General features: G+C 49.8%; 1 protein-coding gene across 5 annotated transcripts in view; it reads right to left on the bottom strand.

Annotated features, from left to right (window-relative positions):
• Positions 1 to 23,391, bottom strand: part of SLC9A8 (solute carrier family 9 member A8) — a 49,719-nt gene extending 26,328 nt beyond the window's left edge. The window contains exons 1-7 of one of the 5 annotated variants that reach the window (XM_084777176.1): positions 22,922 to 23,390; positions 18,791 to 18,969; positions 10,714 to 10,794; positions 5,737 to 5,795; positions 3,678 to 3,761; positions 1,760 to 1,861; positions 790 to 824 (exon numbers count right to left, since the gene is read on the bottom strand). In XM_084777176.1, coding sequence (XP_084633302.1) covers positions 790 to 824; positions 1,760 to 1,861; positions 3,678 to 3,761; positions 5,737 to 5,795; positions 10,714 to 10,794; positions 18,791 to 18,969; positions 22,922 to 22,935 — 554 coding nt within the window. In that variant the 5' untranslated portion in view covers positions 22,936 to 23,390. Of the gene's footprint in view, positions 1 to 789; positions 825 to 1,759; positions 1,862 to 3,677; positions 3,762 to 5,736; positions 5,796 to 10,713; positions 10,795 to 18,790; positions 18,970 to 22,431; positions 22,449 to 22,596; positions 22,892 to 22,921 lie in introns of those variants that run through there. The other 4 variants (XM_084777178.1, XM_084777180.1, XM_084777179.1 and 1 more) reach the window with 4 other exon arrangements.
• Positions 23,392 to 23,875: the final 484 nt, after the last annotated feature.

Genomic DNA, 23,875 nt, shown 5'->3' on the forward strand with positions numbered 1-23,875 from the left:
CTCTTGTGCTGGGCTGCACTAGGCCTGGGCCTTTTGAAACCTTATCTTGGGGCCTTCCATACACAGCTGCATTAGCTGCTTCTCCCCAGTGGACTAAGATTCTCAGAGCTGACCAGTTTCTGTTGCAGCGGCTTCAGATTGAGAGGGTGTCCACCACAGGGCCATCTTGGTGGGATCCCAGAGTCCAGGCTCTCACCTCACTCTCTCTCAGTCCACACTTACTGGGAAGACAACCTCCCTTCCACAACAGCTAGAAGGAAAAGTGAAGGTTTCATTATTTGCTTTTGCGGTATTGGAGATTGAATCCAGAGCCCCATGAATGGCAGGCCAGGCTCTGCCACTAGCTATGTATATAGCTCCAGTTGTTTGTTTGTTTTTGAGATAGGGTTTCTCTGTGTAGCCTTGGCTGTCCTGGACTCACTTTGCAGACCAGGCTGGCCTCGAACTCAGTGTTCCGCCTGCCTCTGCCTCTCCAGTGCTAGGATTAAAGGTGTGCGCCACCATGCCAGGCTTAAAAGACAATTCTTAACAAAAAGACAGAGTATATTCCCTCCAAAGCTTAAGCGAAAACAATCATTTCAATCAGCAGCGTTATGACCACGGGTCTTCGAAAGTGCCGATATAATTTTGAGTCATTTCAGAGACAAATATATTCAGAATAGATTCTATGCTGGAAACAGTGCAAGCCAGGCAGGGGAGCGGGAAAGGACCACACCCAGGAAGCTGCGTGCAGAAAACATCCCGGCCTCGAGAGCAGTGGATGAGGGAATTACAGTGTGAAAGATTTACCTGTCTGTCATGTTGAGTTTAGAGATTACATCAGCCTGTAAAATAAAACACACAAACACACAGACACACACAAAAAAATTCCCTGGAGAAGAGCCAGGAAGATTAACGTGTCCATCAGTGCTTTCTTATCAATTAATAAGCACATTATCTTCGGTCCCCATGGAAAATAGGACACCCTCCACCCCATCCCCCGAGGGCTACTGCGAGCATGTGGGAGCTCTGGCATGGCGCAGGGCTCCTCTCCCAGTCTGGCAGCTGTGGGCCCTGCTCCAAAGGTTGTTACCTAACCCTGTGGGAGCACGGCAAAGCCGAGCACCTAGGAAAGCTTCAAGGCAGACTTGACTTTGGCTGCTGAGCAGAGAAGTAGGTTGTGTTAACAGGAGAAATGACAGCCACGCGCACAGCCACCTGCCAGCACTCTCAGCTTGGCCTGTTCTCAGCACCACTAAGCTCTCTACAAATGGCACAACAAACAGTCTGAGCGCCACCATCCGAGGGATTCATTCTAGGTGAAGTAAGCTGATGTAAAGCCCAGAGCATGGGCTACTGCCTCAGAAAAGGGCTGACAATGGCGGGAGCACCACGGGAACTGAGAGAACAGAGCCATAGCCAGCTCTGGCTTCAATGCAAATCTTCCTTCAAGAGCAACTTTCAGCCCTGCCGCAGCTGCCCTGAGAACACAACTGCCACTCGCGCCCTTTCAAACCTTGGTACTGCAGGCTCCTCTGCTTCAAGGCATTCCAAGTGAAGAGAGCAGTTTGCAAGTAGGATCAACTATCTGGGTTGTTTGGAGTCCCCTCAATTCCAGATACCATAGTCACAGCATGAACGGGCCTTCCTCCTAGGAAGGCACACCCTGCTAGGCAGCTCAGGCCTGGAGCTTCTGTCCCACACTGCACTACCCTCCAATAGAAGATCATCAAGGTCATGGGGGGAGGGGAGGGGAGGAGTATGTGTGTGCTTTTCTTACCTGACCCAGGAAGTAAATCCCTCCGCCTACTACAAAAGCAGAGATTGCCGTTCCGAAGACAGCGAAGAGGGTGATGGAGCCGATGTTCTGGAAGAAGTTCCCCTGGGAGCAAGTGGGGAGCAGAGAGTGAGCAGCGAGGCTGTACCCCTCTCCCTCCAGCTGTGCAGGACTCTCACACAGGCCAGGGCACCCTTGCCTGCCCTGCTTCCCTCCCTCACCTTGACCCAAGGCAAAAGCTAACCGGCCTCAGCTGTCCCCAGTCCCTTTCCCTCTACTGTCCACTGAGTCTGCAAATGCTCCACCTGCTGCTGCTGCTGCCTGCCTTGATTGCCACCTGCACCTGAGATGCAGGGGAGCCTGGGAGAGGCCTGTGCCTTCATGTGGCAGCATGCCATCTTTCTGCCTGGGATGCATCTGGATCCTGCTTTGTGTACTTACGCCTAAGCTTCTGCACAGGGGTCTTCCCTGCTCTTGTCCCCCAGCTTGCTGTCAGGAGGGATCTGTGTGTTCTCCCAATGGTAGCCACACTCAGCACTCACTTATGTACAGCTGACTGACACCTGCCTCATCCACAAGGCTGGAGGCTCAGTAGGAATAATGGCATCTGTCAGATGGAAGATGCCCAATACACAGGTGTGGAGAGGAAAACCATGATGCATGTTTGGTCTCGGTCTCAAATCTATACTATCACAGTTTCCCACTCAAGGCTCTTAAGTTCAAAGATCAGGAACACGGTCTGTTAGGTCCCAAAGAAACCTGGGACAAATGGCTGGCTGCAGGCTCCTCTGAGTGCCCACCACAGACTACAACCTCTGCAGTCCTGAGCTTCCCTTTACCCCAGTTCTCTTTCCTGTAGAACTCGGCATACACCAGGTGCTGGGACACACACCTGTAATCCTAGCACCTGGGAGGTGGAAGCAGGCGGATCAGGACCTCAAGGACCCTTAGCCACATAGGAAGTTCCAGGCCAGCCTGGGCTATGTGAGATCCTGTCTCGAAAGAGCCCAAACCACAAAAGAGAAAATATCTGAGTCCAAGCAACACAGCAACAGTTTCCACATGATGAAGGAAGACTCCACCCAAGAGGCACCACCAAGGGTTTCAATGAACAAGAACGCTGTTCACTTCAAGTTTCTAGATCTATAGGGTAGTGGTGCTGGATCCATATTGCTCAAGTCCCAACCACAGTCTCTCAGACTGGTCTTGAGACAGTTTCCACATGATATGGGGGTTTGGGCAGACATGCCTCAACAGTTCAGACGATGTCCTATAGCTAGAGGTGATGGTTTTTTATAGGCTTTTAATACTAGCACTCAGGAAGCAGATACATAGTGAGGTTCAGGCCACCCATGGCCAAACAGTGAGAACATTAATTAAAAAAAAAAAGGATTTATTTATTATTTATATATTATTCTGCCCGCCACAGGAAGGCACTGAATCTCGTAACAGATGGTCATAAGCCACCATGTGGTTGCTGGGAATTGAGCTTGGAACCTTTGGAAGAGCAGCCGGTGCTTTTAACCTCTGAGCCATTTCTCCAGCCCCCAGATCATTTTTTTAAAAAAAGGATTTATTTACTATGTATACAGTATCCTGCCTGCATGTACACTTGCAGCTCAGAAGAGGGCACCAGTTCTCATTATAGATGGTTGTGAGCCACCATGTGGTTGTGGGAATTGAACTCAGGACCTTTGGAAGAATAGACAGTGCTCTTGACCTCAGAGCCATCTCTCCAGCCCCACAGTGAACTCTGTAGTTGGCTGACGTCCATGGCCTCCACAATGCTCGCCCAGAAGCTCAGAACACTTGTGCTGAGCACCAGGGGCTACTGCTGTAAAAGTGTACGAAACTCTTGGGGATCCCACCCCACAGACAGGGGTAGCCATCCCCAGTAGGTAGTGCTCCAGGTGAGCCTTACCTTGTGCAGTGAGTACCCTGACTCGAAGATGATAGGCGGGAGCAAGAGAAGGAAAAACATGTTGGGACGAAACATTTCTTCTTCCTGTAAAGTCAAAAGGGAGCACACTCAGAGGAGCGGAACTGTGGAGTCAAGAACCCGTCAGTCAGCAGAGAGCTGAGGAGGCCTATGCCCCTGCAAGTCATGAGGGTGAACACCTGGAGCTCCGGGGGGTTGGGGGGGGGGAAGGAGCTCGTTCGGTGGGGTTGCAGTGTCCCCTGCCCCAGGCCAGTACACCAGGAAGTATGGAGTGTGACCTAACTTGGAAAGAGAATCTTTGAATAGTGAGGAAAGGACAGAAACCGAGGACAAGGGCACACACCCACAGACAATGTATTTTGCATTGTTTCATGTATTTCTTGGTGCTGGAAATTGAACCCAAGGCCTTATGCTCACTGGGCTAAGAGAGCATCCTGTGAGTCAGAAAAGAACATAGAGAACCAGAGATGACCCCACAAAGAGGTCCCATGTGCCTTCGGCCATGTCTCAAGACCAGTCTGAGAGACTGTGGTTGGGACTTGAGCAATATGGATCCAGCACCACTACCCTACAGATCTAGAACCTTGAGTGCTTTTCCCCACCTTCAAAATTTTGCTTTCTTGTCAGGCATGGCAGTACATACCTTTGATCTAAGTACTTGGTAGGCAGAGGCAGGAGGATCTTTGTGAGTTCAAGGCCAGCCTGGTAAATACCTCACTCTAAGACAGCCAGGACTACACAATGAGCCTGTCATAAAACAAAACTACAAAAACAAGAAAATCCAATTTTGTTTCCTTCATTTTAAAAAAAGATCTGTTCCTGGTGCTGGAGAGATGTCTCAGTGGTTAAGAGCGCTGGGTGCTCTTGCAGATTCAGGTTCCATTCATAGTGCCCACACGGAGGCTAACAACCAACTGTTAGTTCCAGATCTGACGCCCTCTTCTGGCTTCTGTGAACACTAAGCACGAATGTGGTGCACAGACACACATGCAGACAAAACATAAATCGGTATCATAAAGGTGTGTCTGTTTATGTGCAGAAGAAGGGGTCAGACTCTAGAGCAGTAACTGGGCGTTTGTGAACTGCTAGTCCAGTGTGGGCCCTGTGATCCAGTCCTCACAACAGAGCAAGCACTTTTTTTTTTTTTGGAGACAGTTTTTGTGTGTGGCCCTGGCTCTCCTGGCCTCAAACTCATGAGATCTGCCCGTCTCTGCCTGCAGAGTGCTGGGATTAAAGCCTGTGCAATCACAGCCCAGCCAAAGCAAGCATTCTTGACCACAGCCATCGCCTTGCTTATACCCCCACTTGGGTCTTTTCTTTCTTTCTTTCTTTTTTTGTTTTTTGGTTTTTCATGATAGGGTTTCTCTGCGTAGCCTTGGCTGTCCTGGACTTACTTTGTAGACCAGGCTGCCCTCGAACTTACAGCGATGCGCTCACTTGGGTCTTTTCAAATCTAAGTATTCAGAGCACCTCAGTCTGTAGCCCCGGCTACAGCACTAGGCCCCGCCTCTTGAGCAGCCCCTGACTTACTGGCATTTAATCTACTTATCGCAGCAAGTGTAGGCTGGGCTGCAGCTCAGTTGTAAAGCGTGCTCAAGACCCTGAGCTCCAACCTGAGCACCAAATTAAGCAAGGGACTGCCCAGCAGGCTGGCATTCACCTGTAGTTCCACCTACTTGAAAGGCTGAGGGAGGAGGATTGGTAAGTCTGAGCACAGAGAAAAGTTTAAAAACAAAAACAAAAAAACCCAACCAACCAACCAACCAACCAACTAACCAAACTAAACTGAGTATGGTGACAACTCTTTAATCTCAGCATTCAGAAGTCAGGGGAATTAGACAGGCAGAGACGATGCATACTTGGATCCCAGCGCCCAGGGAGGAGAGCCATGAGGGTGCCTGGGTTCTGTGTCCTACATGGTGAGTTCTAGGCCAGTGAGGAACGTGTGACCCCAAGTCTGTTATCTCTAGCCTCCATACATGTGCACACACACCCACATACACACAATGACAGGCAAACACGGTGATTACATCAAACCTACCTTCCAATTTGCCAGCTTTTTAAACTCTATAATTTTTATAACTGCTCCCATGAGAATACCTGGAAGGAAAAAACAATAGTGGAAACTTAGCACAAGGCTACTTGGCTGGACCAGGCAGTCCTTAAGAGACTGAGTGGTCCCCGATACAGCAAGATGCCCTAGGCGCCTGCAGGTCTGTGTCTGAAAACCAAGCATAGCAATTACCATGAAGTGCTATAAGTCAGGATGAGTTTCCCATTTATATCTCAGGCAAACACAGCATGGCAAAATCTAAACTATGTGGGTGAAGGAAAGCCGACCTGGTGCTGCTCTGCCTGCTGTGGAGGGCACACTGCTGCTCATTCTTCCTGTACCACCCAGGGGCATGAAAATCCGCAGAAGCGCGGAAGCCAGACACCACCTACACCATTCCCTCTTATTCCTAACAATCAGAAATGGGGGTGAGGGTGGGGGTGCGGTGGGTGGGTGAGGTGGCTCAATTGGTACCAAAGGTACTTGCCACCAAACCCAATGACCTGAGTTCTATCCCAGAACCCACATGCTACAAAGAGTACCAAACCCCAAAAGTTGTCCTTTGTCCTCTACATGTGCACAACAGCAAGGGTGCACATTTACAACTGCTGGGTGTGGGTTATAATGAAAGAAAGGTTGAAGCCAGTTTGGGGACTGGCCTCAAACTATATAGCTAAGGATAGCCTTGAACTTCTCATCCTTTCATCTCTGGTTTTGTTTTGTTTTTGTTTTTTTCTTTATTTTCTGCAGTGTTATCCGACTTTATGTCCTCTCCTTTTGTTTTGTTTTTTTAAATCAGCAGGCCACCAGGTGGTGGTGCACACCACTAATCCCAGTACTCAGGAGGCAGAGACAGATGGGTCTCTGAGTTCAAGGCCAGCCTGGTCTACAGAGCCAGTTCCAGGACAGTCAAGGCTACACAGAGAAACCCTGTCTCCAAAAACCAGTGGGCTATAGTGGCTCACACCTGTAATCCCAGCACTCAAGAAGTAGAGGCAGGTGGATTTCTGAGTTTGAGGGCCAGCCTGATCTACATAGTGAATTCCAGTCCAGCCAGAGCTACATAGTGAGATCCTGCCCTGAAATACACACACACACACACACACACACACACACACACACACACACACACACACCTCCCTGTCCCAGAAGCTATGAGCTATCTGGAAGAAGCAGGGGTCAGCTGAGCCCCGCAGATGGAGTGCACTCCAGGTCTTGCTCCGTGAGCTGTCATCAATGCAGGGAGGTTTTGGGTGACACAGCTGTCTTTGAGTCATTTCTGTTCTTGTGAGTAATGTGCCAAGATACAGAGATATCCAGAAAGCTGGGGGAAAGGACCAGGGAATCCTTTTAACAAGTACAATGGTAGAGTGGGGAAGAGGCCCCCCTCAGCCACAGACCTAGGGGAGGGGAGTAGGGTGAGAGCAGGAATGAGGGAGGAACAGGAGGATATAAGGGATGGGATAACAACTGAGATGTAATCTGAATAAATTAATTAAATAATAAAAAAAGAGAAGAAAAAAATAAAGAAGGTATAAAAAAAAAAAAAGAAGTACAATGGAGGGCTGGAGCGATGGCTCAGAGGTTAAGAGCACTGACTGCTCTCCCAAAGGTCCTGAGTTCAATTCCCAGCAACAACCTGGTGGCTCACGACCATCTATAATGAGATCTGGTGCCCTCTTCTGGCCTGACAGTGTATGTGCAGGCAGAGCACTGCATACATAATAAACAAATCTTTAAGAAGTACAATGGAAACTGTGTCTACAGTGAGGGAAAAAGACAGCCAGGCTCTCATTCAAAGCACAATAAAGCAGAAGGGGAAATGCTAAGTGGAGGTGCAGGAACTACTCTTAGAACACTTAGCTTCAGCACAAACGACTTCAGGCCACACGTAACTTGCTACTGGAGGTGTACCCAAGGGGACACACAGGCCTGCTTCTTTTCAGCTTCATGTGGAGTTGTGCTTGGACAAAAGTTGGACATTCTTGAAGTGGCGGCCTCAGCACTGTGACACCACGCTCCAGCAGGAGAGGGTGTTCTTTTCATGCCAAGTCATTTAAAACTTCCTTCTTTCATTTTCTATCAGGGAAAGGGAGGCAGCCATGTTACAGTGTGTGGAGTGCAGAGAACAACTTGGAGAAGTCTGTTCTTTCCTTCCACCCCATGTGGAAGCCGGGATCAAACTCAGGCTGAAGGCTGGGCAGCAAGCACCTTTACCCACTGAGCCATCGTGCCAGCCCAGGGAGTTAGGCGATACAGATGGTTCTGTCTGCTCCATCACCACTTCAAGTTCTAACGTTCGTCATAAGCAGCAGTGTGGACTGCAGTGCTCTCAGATGTACTCTCCACCTGTGTGCAGACCTTCTTTATCACTTGTGCCGCTTTGGTTCTAGCCCAGCCTGAATCTGAGCGGCAGGCAGGCTCAGGCGATGGTCTGGAACAGCGGCAGGGGCAGTCTTCTCATGCTAACTAAGCAGTCTGCCTCAAAGAGGCCAGAAAGAAAGCAACAGGACCAGGAGTGATACGGTCCAGGGGCCTCCATTAGCCCAGGGAAGCTGCCACTATGTGTGAGGTTTTGGTTGTGTGAGTCCAGAGGTGTGTAATTGCACTCCCACCTGTCTGAGTCAGTGTAACAGTCACTCTGATCCTTTAATGGAAGGAGTTTGGTGCTAATCAAGATACGTTTAGCAGCAAGCAGGAGGACACGGCATTTAAACAGTCTGTAGGAATAGTTGTTTATTATTCCTGTAACGGGCAGTGCTTCAGGCTACTGTGGGCTGTCAGTTCATGAGAACAATGACACAACCAAGACGCTGACCTTACCGTCAGTCCCCGTGGCCATACTCAGCATTCCCGCTTTTGTCTTTGAGCCATGTCATTGCAAGATGGCTGCCAGCGCTCCAGGCATCACAGCCTTGAGGGCAGCAGCAAAGGAAGGAAAGGCTAGCTTCTCTTGACTCTATCAGGACGGAGAATGTTTCCCGAACCTCACAGCCCCAGCATACTTCCCTTTAGCCCACTCTCACCCATCTCAACCAATCACAGCATTCCTTCCTCCCTGGCCCCACAGAAAGATGTCTGACCAAATGAGCGGTGCGGAGGCAGGTGGGGATCTAGCTCAGGGGGGAGCACCTGCCTGCCTGCCTATCTAACGCCTGTGAGGCCTGGGGTCACCCCCAGCATAAAAAAACCAAGTACAAGCTGGGCGTGGTGGCGCACACCTTTAATCCCAGCACTCGGGAGGCAGAGGCAGACAGAGCCCTGTGAGTTCGAGGCCAACCTGGTCTACAAAGAGAGTCTAGGACAGCCATGGCTACACAGAGAAACTCTGTCTTGAAAAACCAAACCAAACCAAACCAAACAAAAAACCAAGTACACATTAGGGTTCTATTCTCAAGAAACAAGGGACAAAGGGCTTCTGCTAGGCAGCCATGTCTGCTGAGAACCTGAGGGCCAGTGCTGGAGTCAGAGTTACAGTCACCCACAATCCCCCCGCCACCCCCCTCAACCCCCCACCCCCGCCAAGATACGGTCTCTTCGTGTTAGCCTTGGCTGTCCTGGACTCACTTTGTAGGCCAGGCTGGCCTTGAACTCACAAAGATCCACCTGCCTCTGCCTCCCGAGTGCTGGGATTATAGGTGTGAGCCACCGCGCCTGACAATCACCAACATTTAACGTATATGTGTGAGATACCAGAAGAACTAAAATTGGATTTTCAGGGTAACTGGGGCAAAGGTTGAGAAATAGGCCTACAGCAGATAATCTGGCCAGCTGCAAAGAGCAGCCCCACTAGAGATAGCAATGCCTAGTGACTGACCCAAGGGTCCCATCTGAGATAGAGTTGATAAGAGACCCAGTTTTATGGCCACATTTCCTCCTGCCCACCAGAGATAGCGTTACCTAGCAACTGACCCATGCCATGAGGAGATCAAAAGAAGTTAAACCATGGATAGTCTTGGCGCCCTTTTCTGCTTAAGAGATCCTCCCACCCCTGCCGGGATTAAAGGTGTGCACCATTACACCCAGCTCGGGTGTCTTTTCTTAAAACATGCAGGATGGGGAACCTAAATTAAGATGGCCACAGGACAGCCCCAAGGCTAGACACTCAGCATGACTATAGGTCCAGGAAAGATCCGAGGAGTCTGTGCAGGGCTGGCAGAGAGAGGCAGGAGTGAGAGGGAAGGCTGGGCTGCTGAACAGTCTCGATGTTCATTTCCCTGTCAACCTGAACACAGCTCTGCTGGGTGAGAATTCCTACGTGGCAAAGCACGTTAACTTACAAGCAGCCACAGTGAGGTGAGAAGCAAAGGTGAGCATCGGTGGCAAGGAGAGAGAGAGACAGCAAGGGCAAAGCAGCAAGGACCTGCAGAGAGTGTGCTTCCAGCACGCCCGGCAGCTCAGCCTGCACCGATGCTATCTGAGGTGCCAGCCTTAATCCTTGCATTTGGAGCTGAAGGCCAGCCTTAGCTACACAGTGACTTCGTGAACAACCTCAGCTTTCAAAACACCACAAAACAAAACAACAATAAATTTAATGCAAGCACTTGAGAAGCAGAGGCGGGCAGGTCTCTGTGAATTCCAGGCTAGCCAAGGCTCTACAGTGAGACAAAGAAAGAAAGAGGGAGAGAGGGTCGCTCCAGTGCTACAGGAAGGAGCCTTTAGCCATCTTCCCGCTGTAAAGCCAAGGGCCCTTCTAGCTGTGACAGTGACTCTGAAGTTAAATGACAACCACTAACGTCAGTGGAGCTGAACACTGCGATGGCCTGGCAGGTTAGTCACCATGCCCTGAGGGTGGGGAGAAGCAGAAGGGCAAACAGCCTCTGGGTGACTAAGGGGCCTTTTTGTCATCTCCTCTGTAAAATGGACATAAGGCCCTGTGTCGAGCTGCAGATAGGTGGCCTCAGAAGAGACAGTGCTACTGTGTATGGGTGCAGTGTTCTAGAGTGGACCTCCAGTATCACTTACCTAGAGAAACAACAGCCACGCTTTCAGGCAGGAAGTGTAGCCGGTACCGGATCAGCAGGTGCACCAGGATAATGCAGATGGCTGTGAGAAGCACAGGCACTGTTTAAAAGCCCCACCAGGTAAACAAAGCAAACTGGGGGGGGGGGGGGACGGACAGTGGCTATCTTGGGGGAGTCGGGCTACCAGACATTTGGCAAGCACACAGTGAGCACTAGTCTTATGTTTATTGTCCTCTTCCTTTATTTAACCACAACACAGAAACACTGCTTGTAGAGCCTGAGAGACGACGGCTCAGTGGACAGAGGCACTTTCTGCTAAACCTGACTAGCAGAGTTCAATTCCCATGACCAACAGTAGGACAGTAGGAGACTACTTCTGAGAGTTGTCTCAGACCTCTGGTTGTGTATTTGCCCCCTTCACACACATAAATAGAAGCTATGAAAAAATATTTTTATTTCCTATGTGAGTGTCTGCATGTATGTATGTGCACTATGTGAATGCAGTACCTAATGGAAGCCAGAAGGGGGCACTGGATCTCCTAGAACTGAAGCTATAGAGCACTGTGAACAGGCATAGGAATTTGAACTCAGGTCCTTGAGTTCAAATTGCTTGAGAGCAGCAAGGGCTCTCAACTCCTGAGCCATCTCTCTAGTCCCACAATTGGTGTATGTGTGTGTGTGTGCGCACAAGCACGCGCGCGCTCTCTCCTATAATCCCAGCTCTCTGGGAGGCAGAAGCAGGAGAATCTTTGTGAGTTCGAGTCCAGCCTGGTCTACAAAGAGAGTTCCAGGACTGTCAGGGCTATTACACAGAGAAACCCTGTCTTAGGGGTAAAAAAAAAAAAAAAAAAGTTAATCCAGGGGCTGGAGAGATGACTCAGCAGATAAGAGCACTGGCTGCTCTTCCAAAAGACCCAAGTTCAGTTCCCAGCATCCACACACAGCTCAAACTGTCTGTAATTTCAGTTTTAGGGGATCTGATATCCTCACACAGACATACATGCAGAAAGAACACCAATATATATAAAATAAAAAATAAAGAAATCATTTTTAAAAATTAATTTAAGGAAAAAAAATTAATTTAAGGGCTGCTATGTTGGCCAAAATATTTGTTGCCTGACAACTACATTTGATCTCTAGAACCCACATGGTAGAGGAGAGAAGTGACTGCTGCACTGTCCTCTGACCTCCACACAGTGGCAAGCACGTGTAACACCCCTCTGCACACAAAATCTACACAAACAATCTCTCAAAGATTAAGATACAGCATTTACTAGGGGGGCTAGAGAGGGCTCCAAATGTAAAGCATTTACCATGCAAGCCTGAGGACCTGAGTTCAAATCTCCAGATCCCATGTAAGGTATAGCAGCAGTAACATTCGCACCTGTAATCCCAGTGCTCACCTGGGAAGACAGCGGCCAGAGACAGGAGGACACTTGGGAGCTAGCAGGCCTGTGAGACTGGCACACACAGCAGTGGACGGCAGATGCCGCCTCACAGAAAGGCGATGCCTGACGAGTAAGGCTGCCTCCTGACTTCCTAGGTGTGCTGCATAGGCATGCACCTGCAGGCACAGACAAGAGCAGGCACACACACAGGGACAAGCAAAGAAAGGAAGAGAGGGAAAGAAGAGAGGGAGCCTTTCCTCTGACCGGGGGTGTGGCTCAGTGGGGAGAGTCCAGCCCAGCTAGCAATCACAAACCCTCGTTCCCTCTCTAGCACCACATAAAGTGACATAAGCAGGGTATGGTGGCACATGTCTTTAATCCTAGCACTCTGCATGCAGAAGCACGCAGATCTGATCTACATAGCAAGTTGCAAGTTCTAGGCCAGCCATGGCTACACAGTGACACCCTGGCTCAAAAACAAAGGCCAGTAATGATGGGAAGGGCTCATCACTGGCAACGAAGTGGAGACTGAAACCCTAAAGTAGCTCCAGGCCCCATTCCCACCCAGGGACTCATGCAAACAAACAGAAGCGAGCATACAAGCGACCTACAGTGTTCATAGCAACATGGTCACAGCAGCCAAAGGTAGAGAAGACCTGCGTGGCCCCAGAATGAGTAAATTCAGTACTGGACACACACTGCCGACTCTGGGGCCACAGCAAGGGATGAATTCTTGTGTAACACAGATGCAGTCTCAAACTATTTTCCTAATGCCATTTACTTATTTGCTGGCAGGAGGGGGTATGTAGGGATCAGAGGACAAGTTGCAGGAGGAAGTTTTCTCTCACCCTCCTACCATGTGTGATCTCGGGGACTAAACTCAGGCTGTCAGGCGTGGCAGCAAGTGTCTTTACCCACTAAGCTACCTTGCCGGCCCCACAGATGAATCCTGAAGACATTATGACGCCGCCTGTTGGGGCTGATGTGGAGCTACCATGCATTCAAATGTTAATTTCTTGCCTTACTATCCTAGGAGCAAAATCTCACGTATCCAAAATGAACTTTGCTCCCAAATTATTCAGATGGACTAATAAAATTGCCACAGCCTGCCCTGTGGAGAAGAGAGGAGGAAGAGTGGGGTTCAAGGTCTTGTGAGGTCACAGAAGGTAGGAAGAAGAGAAAGGAGCAGGTGGCCATGTGTTACTGTAACCAGGAGCATGTGGCTGAGAGCAGCTGGCTCTGAGGACTGGCCTGATGGAGCAGAAGCAGCCCAGGTGGAGCATGTGCAAGCACTTACAGGGATTGTGAATGGAAAGTAGACAAGACAGCTTAGAGGCTTAATATCTGCCCAGCTCCTGAGTTTTAAGATGTATAATGCATCTAACAGGTCTGGTTCTCTGAGGCCAATGGACTTGCCTTAAGAGCTGCCGCAATAAACCTGATTTATACTTTAATTTGGCTTGAATTGGCTCATTTTGTCAGTGGAGACTACCTATCAGTGGTTTCCTCTTAGGTGATGGCAGTTTTCTAGAAGCAGATGGCAGTGACAAGCATCACTGAATGGGGATACTTTAGTGGTTAATGTTAGGTCCAAAGGAAACTCTAGTTCCCCAAACTCCAAAAGACAGGCTAGTGAGTTCAATCTAGACTCGTCTTAGATAAAAGCCAGTATTCCTCAGGAACTTGTGAAACTGGGTCCCAGGTACCAAAAGGAGCCATTTCCCTCCTCACTGGGCAGAACGGACAAATGGCCACCTGTGGTACCTACTGGCATGGCCAAGCCCATGCTGACCTCCCAGCCCTTCTCACCTCTTCTCACCCCATAAACTCTGCCCAGCTTACCGGCTTCCGTCCCCCAGGCGCTTACCCTCCTTACAGCCCCGCTGTTCCGCCTGTATTTTCTCTATGTTCTAGCCCCTGTCACAAACAGCCCTGGGTGTGTCCATACTTCTCTCTCCTTCTACTCTAGACTTTTCCTGATATCGCTGGCTGTTTTCCCTCCCTCTCCTTCCTATCTACAATAAAAAAGCCTCCCTCTTAACCATACTATGGTGGGGCATTTCAGTTTATACAAGGACTTTGGATGGTTAAACCCAAGGATTGCTATCAAGTAAACAAGCCTTTAGGCAAGTTTCTGTTTACCAGAAAAGCAGATCTCCCTAAACTGGGTTCCGGTCTGTCAGGAACCACACTTAATCCTCTAGGGACCTCCCTTCAAAGCGTCCCTGGAAGGACAACATCTCAAGCAAGGGCACCTAATTCTTAGTCAGTCCAAACAGCCTGCATATGCTCAGGCCCTCACTCTGCTGCCATACAACATCTGCTTGCTTTTCCACCATTTTGATCTCTCTGCCCTCCCACTCCCAAAGGCTTTGGCAGTTGGATCCCCAATAAACCTTTCTACCCACAGAGCAGTCCGGGCTAGTAATCTCTGTGCCATCATAACATTTGGTGTTGAATTCAGGACTGCCCCAGGGACCTTTGGAGTATACCACGGCTACCAACTAACCATTTGTCTCTTTACCTCGCACTAGGAGCTGCCTGCTCGCTGTCCCTCTGGCTGGCTTGCTGGAGCCTGTTCTCTGTCTCTCTTGGCTCCTGCAGCCTACGCTAGAGAAGCCCTACAGGTGCATCAGGCCCGCTGTGCCCTCTTGGGCTCAATGAGGCTGGGATTCTCCCTCTGGCAGAGCTCCTGTTTGTGACCCTTTCCCCTCGGCCTCTCCCACCTCCTCCATCTCCTCTGAAGAAAGTCTTCTTCCCTGCTTGCTGCCAGCTGCTCCTGTCTCTAACCACAGGCTCTTCCCACTCAGAATTAGAGGCATGACTCCCCACCTGCCTTCTCTAATTTCTCTCCCTCCTTCAACTCAAGAGATTCCATTAAAGCCTCAGTGTCTTCCTGCAGAAGGCCTTGCCTGGGGCGCACTCGCTCAGCAGTCTTAATGGCACCTAGGCTCTCCAGAGTCTCTCAGATTCTAACAACTTCCGCCACCACACAAGCAAATGACCCCCAGGTCTCTTCTCTCTGAGCCTTCTCTGCTCCAGTCTCTCTCTCTCTGATCACTAAACTCTGTTTTACAGGGATTCAAATGTCTTCTGAGTATGGACAATATTACAAACTACCACATGTGGTTCCATTTTCCTGAAAAAGCTGACGACGCTGGGGCTCGGATCGGCCCTCCCGACCCAGACGCAAGCAAGCCTGTTTCCTTCCAAAGTCTCTGCCCCAGGCTGGGCGGGCCACCTGACACAGGCAGGGAGAAGGAAAGCAAAACAGAACCTTCCAGGAAAAGACACCATGTGCTTAAAAACAGCTAAAAAGTAAACTATTCCCATAGGGATTACTGCTGCTTGTCTCCTAGGCCTTCTCTTGGTTTTGTTTCCTATCTCAAAAATGACAGTATAATCTCAATGTTTAATTCTCTGAATACCCTCCAAATAGCTCTAAAAACTTTTGCTAAAACATAACCTTTCTTCTTCTTCTTCTTCTTCTTCTTCTTCTTCTTCTTCTTTCTTCTTCTCCTTTTTTTGTTTTTCAGGACAGAGTTTCTCTGTGTAGCCCTGGCTGTTCTAGACTCCATTTGTTCCTACAGAGAACGGTTCATGTTTCTGTCACATGGTGACTTCTCAGCTTTGTTCTGCTATAGCTCAGAGGCATGAGTCTGCTCCAGCTGTTTACAGACCTTGTTAACTGCTTTTCCTCCATGGAGGATGTCACACAGTGATCATGCGAACACCTCCCTAGTTGGTATCTGTCCAACAGATTCACTCAGCTGACAGACAGCATCCAGGAATCAACTCTGGGCTGCAAACTGCTCCAAAGCTGTTGTGCCTCGCTAGCCCCGGCTGGTCTTGCTTCAGAATCGGAGCGGATGTAAACCAGTCTGACCAATAACCAGTCCCTGTGTCTTCCGGCTCTGCCAAGGAACCAGCTGCTTCTGATGGAATCTCCCAAGTCTCCTGCCACTGCCTATATCCGCCCCCACCCCAGCCTCTCGGCCACAGACAACCCCTGGCCCCTGCGCTGAAGCACTCAGACATTACTTTGCCCCTTAGCTTCAACAAAAGGCTGGAATGCCAGGTCTCAGGCAGTCCACATATCCAGACACGAACTCAAGCTGGACGACAGGACTTCTGCCAGTTAGATAAAAGCCAGCATTCCTCAGGAGCTTGTAAACAGGTTTTTAGTTCCAAAAAAGAGTCACTCCCCTTGCTCTGGCAGAAGAAACACATGGCTCTCCATTGACATGCAACTGTGGTTTTATTTATTAAAATTTAAGATTATTTAATGTATTTGAATGTTCTGCCTGTATGCACACCTGCATTCTAGATGAGGGCCCCCATTAGAGATGGTTGGGAGCCACCATGTGGCCGCTGGGAATTGAACTCAGGACCTCTGGAAGAGCAACCAGTGCTCTTAACCTCTGAGCCATCTCTCCAGCCCACAACTGTGGTTTTATATCAAAGCCCAGGCTCACTTCCTGCCCCATAAGTACTCAACCTCCCCTCCCTTGCCTCTCTCTCAGAAAGCCATGACCATGAGGTCTACTTCTCTTTCTCTCTGCTCTGGACTCTTCCAGATGTCCTAATGGAGCAGACATTTCAGCATTTTATTTACTAAACTCCTCACATATAGTGATGAGGTCCAAGACCCCACTTTTTTGTTTTTTGTTTGTTTGTTTTTGTTTTTGTTTGGTTTGGTTTTTCGAGACAGGGTTTCTCTGTGTAGCGCTGGCTGTCCTGGACTTGCTTTGTAGACCAGGCTAGCCTCAAACTCACAGCAATCCACCTGCCTCTGCTTCCCGAGTGCTGGGATTATATTAAGTTCCTCTTATCAGGCTGACTTTGTCTGAATACAAGAGTGGCTGGTGGTAACAGGGACACAGGAAAAGTATGTCTTTGCGTCAGGTGTAGTAAGAAATGGAGACAAGAGGTTCACGAGTTCAAAAGCATCCTAGAAGCTCAGCATGGTGGCAGACATTTTAATCCAAGCACTTGGGACGACAGAGGCTGCTAGCTCTTAGAGTAGCCAGGCAGGGCTACATAGTTAGGCCCTACCTTGAACAAAAAAGGAGCCAATGAACACACGGGTACCTTTGGGTACTATGCAGCCCTTTCTGCCTGGGGGATTAGCACTACAGACTGGGGTTCAAAGGACATTCTAGAGGCTGGCTCAAGGTCACCAGCCAAGCTACTCTTAAATGTCCCACACCCAGAAAGTGACCTTCACCGGCTTTGTGCTTAACCCTCCATAACAAAGGGCTTCATAAGTCCTTGTGGGCAGGCCTCTCATAGCCTCTAACAGAGCAATCGGACAACAGCTAAGTGACTACTCTACACCCTCAAAGAAAACTTAATACACTAGAGATTTCCTAATCCGATAAAAGACGTGCTGTTCTAGGGCTGTAACAAAAGACAGGTGTGGTGGCATCTGCCTGCCCGCCTCTGTGCCAACACTGGAAAGGAAGGGAGCTTGAGGTCAACCTGGTCTACAAAGCAAGACTGTCTCGAAAAAATAAAAGATCACCAATTAACAGAGAAACCCTGTCTCAAAAAATATAAACAAACAAACAAACAAAAAAAGATCACCAATTAACCAACCAGTCATTACTATGGTGTTTAATTATTTGACCATATTAATATAAATGTGAAAAAAAATTGTATTTGTCTTCAAAACCTAGTCCTAACAGACATCAGAGAAATACTCATTGGGCATGGAGGTACACTCCTGCAATTCTAGCTATGAAAAGGTAGAGGCAAAAGAACCAGAAGTCCGGGGATCCTTAGCTTCTAAGACTGAGGCCAGCCTGGGCTACACAGGATCCTGTCTCAAGAAAAGAAATACTCAAAATCCAGTTCTGCCATCTGCTCTCCTGGGAAGGTCTAATCCAAAACATGACTCTGCTATCACCAAAGAAAAACAGAGAGTAAATAAGGCTGGGGTGGTGGTACACACCCATAATCACAGCACTTGGAAGGCTGGTTGTTACATAGTGAGTTCAAAGCCAGGCTGAGCATCCTGAAACTCTGTCTCCAGAAAGTGGGAAGAAAAACAAGCAAACAACAAACAAACAGAGAGCAGCAGAGTAAATGAAGCTTTAACTGTCAAACGAAGCATGAACTTCAGACACAGCCCCTAAGCCTTTTCTTCCCTGGATGCTCTGAAGTGTTTATACGGCTTCGGCTGCATCTTTAAAACTCTGGTGTGCAGGCAGGTGCTTGCGGAGCCCTGAAGATATCTTGGGTGTCATCCTCAGAAATGCTTCCCATCTTCTCTGAAACAGGGTCTCCAATCAACCTGGAGCTCACTGATTAAGGCAGACTAATTAGTTGATCCCAATCAACCCACAGGACCTTCCGCCTCTGCCATCCTAGCAATAGGATTGCAAGTGCAAGTCACCACACCAGTCCAGACCAAAAGCTCTTTCTTGCCCAGGCGGTGATGGTGCACACCTTTAATCCCAGCAAAATGAGAGGTAAAGGCTGGTGGATCTCTGTGAGTTCGAGGCCATCCTGGTCTACAGAGTGAGTTACATGGCAGTCAGGGGCTGAACACAGAGGCTATCTTTAAAAAAAAAAAAAAATTCTTTCAACCTAAGACACTACACTGAAGGCTTTTTAGAACTGCTAGGGCTCTGAAGTCAGGAACCACAGAAAGCTTGACAGGTAACGGACACCTCTGAGCTTACTCACCTAGGACAAGAAGGCTGAAGAAGATGGTCATGCCACTGGACTGCTCCTCCTGCTGCGCCTGCTCTCCAGTCTGCACCGGAAGGATGGGCTTGGCAGGTGTCGGGAGCACCAGTTTCGAGGTAACACCCAGGGTAGTGTGAAAGGTAAAGTTGAGGCTCTCATGGGTTGTGTTGGAGAACCTGTTGGAGACATGAAAGTAGCAGTCAGATAAAGAAATGCATCAAGGGATCAAAACACACACCTTGACTGAGAACTTGGCAAAGCCCTAATGGTACCAACAGCAGACAGGCCTTGAAGAGGAAGGGAAGAGTCCCACCTCCACAGCACACAGGTGGCATAGTCTCTGACTATAGCCATCCATCCAGAGGTCAGGAAGAAGGGGATCAGGGCTGTAGAGAAAAAAAAAAACACAAAACACAAAAGGCGCCAGGCATGGTAGCGCACGCCTTTAATCCCAGCACTCGGGGAGGCAGAGGCAGGCAGATCTCTGTGAGTTCGAGGCCAGCCTGGTCTACAAAGACCAGGACAGCAAGGACTACAAGAGAAACCCTGCCTCAAAAAAACCCAAAAACCCAAAAAAACCAAAAGGCTAGGACCAGGGATGTGGCTCAGCCCGAAGTGCTGCAGGAAGCTGTGGGTTTGATCCCTGGTCCTGCATAAACCAGCTGTGGAGTGGCGCAGCCCTATAGTGCCAGCACTCAGGAGGAAGAGGATAAGGATCAAGAGTTTGAGGGCGTTTTCAGCTAAAACACCTGCTTGGGCTCCATGTTAGCATGGGCACACGAAACAAAAATGTAAAGCCCACAGGCTACTAAATGTTGGTTAAGTAAGAGGACCACAAATTTAAAGCCCGCAGGGCTAGTGAGGTCAATGCCAGCCTAGGCAGCTTAGTGAAACCTTGTCTCAAAATAAAAAGTACAAGAGGAGCTGGGCACAGTGGCACGTGCCTCTAACGCCAACAGGGGAGCTGGGCACAGTGACATGTGCCTCTAATGCCAACAGGGGAGCTGGGCACAGTGGCACATGCCTCTAACGCCGACAGGGGAGCTGGGCACAGTGGCATGTGCCTCTAATGCCAACAGGGGAGCTGGGCACAGTGGCATGTGCCTCTAATGCCGACAGGGGAGCTGGGCACAGTGGCATGTGCCTCTAACGCCAACAGGGGAGCTGGGCACAGTGACATGTGCCTCTAATGCCAACAGGGGAGCTGGGCACAGTGGCACATGCCTCTAACGCCGACAGGGGAGCTGGGCACAGTGGCATGTGCCTCTAATGCCAACAGGGGAGCTGGGCACAGTGGCATGTGCCTCTAATGCCGACAGGGGAGCTGGGCACAGTGGCATGTGCCTCTAATGCCGACAGGGGAGCTGGGCACAGTGGCACATGCCTCTAACGCCGACAGGGGAGCTGGGCACAGTGGCATGTGCCTCTAATGCCAACAGGGGAGCTGGGCACAGTGGCATGTGCCTCTAATGCCGACAGGGGAGCTGGGCACAGTGGCATGTGCCTCTAATGCCGACAGGGGAGCTGGGCACAGTGGCATGTGCCTCTAATGCCGACAGGGGAGCTGGGCACAGTGGCACGTGCCTCTAACGCCGACAGGGGAGCGGCACACAGGGTTCCAGACCAAGCAGAACTGCACAGTGAAACCTTGTCTCAAATAAATGAAGAAACAACAGCGCCTGTCGAACATGCACCAAATTCTAGAGATCAGTCAATCATCAGTGGGTCCCCTTCTCCTCACCAAAAGCAACAATAGAGGAAATGCAGGTGGGTGGTGGTGGTGCAAGCCTGCCATCCAGCACTCAGGAGGCAGAGGCAGGCGGATCTGTGAATTCAAGCCTGCTGTACAGAGTGAGTTCTAGGACAGCCAGGGCTACACAGAGAAACCTTGTCTAGGGGAGACAAGGGTATGCTGTCTGTCCTTTGAACTTACGGTTGCAGGGTATGGTTTTGTTTTTGTTCTTTTGGTTTTTCGAGACAGGGTTTCTCTGTGTAGCCTTGGCTGTCTCACTTTGTAGACCAGGCTGGCCTCGAACTCACAGCGATCTGCCTGCCTCTGCCTCCCGAGTGCTGGGATTAAAGGCGTGTGCCACCATACCCAGCTCCTGCAGGGTATATGCTAACCCATGCCTGTAAGTCTTTATTTATTTATTATTATTATTATTATTAGTAGTAGTAGTATATTTATCTTACTTCATTAAAAAAAACATTTATTTCCTTATTATGTTTACAGTGATCTGCTTGCAAGCCAGAAGAGGAAACCAGCTCTCATTATAGATGGTTGTGAGCCACCATGTGGTTGCTGGGAATTGAACTCAGCACCTCTGGAAGAGCAGAGGTAAGTGTTCTTAACCTCTGAGCCATCTCTCTAGCCCTGTAGCCCCCATTCCTGCAATTTAATCTCTGCACTTGGGAGGCAGAGGCAAGAGTTCAAGGCCAAGGTCACCCTGGGCTACAGTGATACTGAGTTCAAAACCTGTTCTGTGGGCTACATGAACCTGTCTCAAAAATAAATAAATTACTAGAGTAGAACTGGGGTCTCCCCACACCCTAAGTTCAATACTCTTTACCTGGTGCCTGTGCTTTCCTAGTTTACATTCTCCTTGGATTTTGGATATACTGTGTGTTTCTAAGGATGAAACACAAAGCCTTGGGCAGAGTCAGCTAGGGCTGACTTGGATCCCAGCCCTTCTGGGACTAAGTCTGTAGACTGAAGAAGTTAGCTGAGTTTGCCCAATTGTTCTGGCCAGAATGCCCTACCCTACCCAACCCTTCTTGAATTTCAAAAGGCTCAGGTTGCCTGCTCTGGAACACCCCACTCTACTCAAGGCTTTGTTCCTTGCTCTCATTGTTAGCTCTCTGAACTACTGTAGTAGTGACTTGGCTGTGACTGTGACAAGTGGCATCCATTGAGCACTGCCTCACTCCAGGAAGTAGGTAACATCATCTCTTGAGACCCCATAATCTGACCAAGCTTCAAGGCCACAGCCCAAAACAAACCATTTGGCTCTACGTCACCACTTCTGTCTCGGGACTGCCTAAGATTAGTGTGTGTGACAGCACAGACTCATAACACGGGAGTTAATGACTTGGTAACTGAGTGGCTCCCAGTAAAAGCTCAGTATCAATTAAGGGGTTCTTTGTTAATGTTCAGGGGCTCATTTCAAAGACTAAAGCCGGAACACCACAGCAAATGGTGTCTTGTCAAGTACAAAGATGCGCTAGCAGTGGCACAAACACAGAAAGCGCTAGATCGGGCCTCATGTAAATTGCTGTCGACACTGCCAACCACCTGCCACTCTAACGTACTCGCCCCTCCCTTCCCTGTGCTGGAAGGCCCATTGACTGAACTAGGGACTCCCTGAGCAACAGTGCCAGCATCAGCCCCTTCCTGGTTCAGACTTTTTGAACTCTGTGGTTTCAAGTTTTGGGTCACAAGATGGCTTTCTGCTAGGGCGGGCTCCTCGACCCCTATACTGCCCAATTTCCTTCCAAGCATTTGGCAGGGTCTGAAAACACCCTGTCTACACAAAGTCTCTCATTATGGCAGAATGGTCGCTCCCAGCAGCCCAAGGCCAAAGGAAGCAGACACCCAGCAGTTAATGAATGAACGAAACCAGCTGGGAAGTAGGGCTTACGTGGCGCACGCCTTTAATCCCAGCACACAGGGAGGCAGAGGCAGGCGGATCTCGGTGAGTTCGAGGCCAGCCTGGTCTACAGAGCGAGTCCAGGACAGCCAAGGCTACACAGAGAAACCCTGTCTCGAAAAAACAAAACGAAGCAAAACAAAACATAAAAGAAACCTGCTGAGGATAGACACGAACACTGGACCTTGCTGGTGGTTAAGGAGGATGCGAGTGGCCGGTTGTGGCAATGAGAGGGGCTTATCTGGAGGAGGAGGAGCGCTTGGGAGCCCTTAGATAACCGGAAACAGGGTGGGAACTATGTTCTCGGCTTCCGCCTGGCTACCCTATGGGCCTACGCGTGACAGCCAATGTCTGGTCTCCGGGAGGCCGCAAGGCCAGAGTCCTCATCCCGCCCTCCGCTGACCCCGGCTAGCTGGGCCTGAACCACTCCACCCGAGCGCCCAAGCCCTGCCGACTCCGCCACCCGGAGCAGAGCACTCACTCCTCCTCCGCCATCTTCTCCCCAATCCTGCGAGCTTCCGAGACTACAGAGTTCGGCGCCGCGGGGCTAGAGGGGACTGCGGCTGCTTCCGGCTTCCGCTGCGGGCAGGGGCGGGGCTTGGTCTCCCAGGGTAACCCTCTGCCTGGTCCTCTCGGTGGCCCGAGAGTGGGGTAACTTCTGGGACTTTTCGTATACCGGTTCGGCCCAAGCCATGTGACGATCTGACTTCCAGGCAGTTCGATTTATTCCGGTCACCAAGCGGGGAAGATATGGGGGAAACCCTTCAGAAATCCGGGTGACTCAGCGGTGATTCCGCCCCGCATGGAATTCACAGGGCTGAGAATGGACGAAGAAATCTCTGGGCGGGCCGTACCGAGGGAGTTTGGAGGCGCGGTCCGAGTCAGCCTCAGTTTCCCTAAATGTGGGGAGAGTAAGCAGAGAGGGCCTTTGAAACATTAGACATGTGGCGTCTGTGTACATGAGGGGACAACTTGAGGGGTTTGATTCTCGCCTTCCACCTTGTGGGTCCTTGGTATCGAACTCCGGTAGTGAGGCTTAGCAGCAGCTCCTTCACTCATTGAGCTATCTCACCACCCCAACACGTTCTGCTTCCCCGGCCTCCTTAGCTCTACTGGTACAGATGCCAGCAGCCTCCCTGGCTTTTATGTGGGTGTTGGGAAAACGAACTCAGGTCCTCATGGCTTGCATAGCCAACCACTTTACAACCACCAGGCTTTCAACACCGAGGCTAACTTTATTTTTTGAGACTGCGTAAGACAGGCCTGGAATTGCTGAATTCTTTAAGTGACCTTCTTGGTAGTCTCCTCCAGAGCCACTTCCCACCCTGGATAGTTCTTTTCCCCTTAATTAACCTTAGGAAATCTGAATAAATGATAGCGCTGCCCTCCTCCCCAGTGCTCTTTTAACATTCGTATTTGTCTTTGTGGCCAGGCC

The sequence above is a fragment of the Acomys minous genome (assembly GCF_964271855.1).
Source record: "Acomys minous genome assembly, chromosome: 3".
Classification (NCBI taxonomy): Eukaryota; Metazoa; Chordata; class Mammalia; order Rodentia; family Muridae; genus Acomys; species Acomys minous.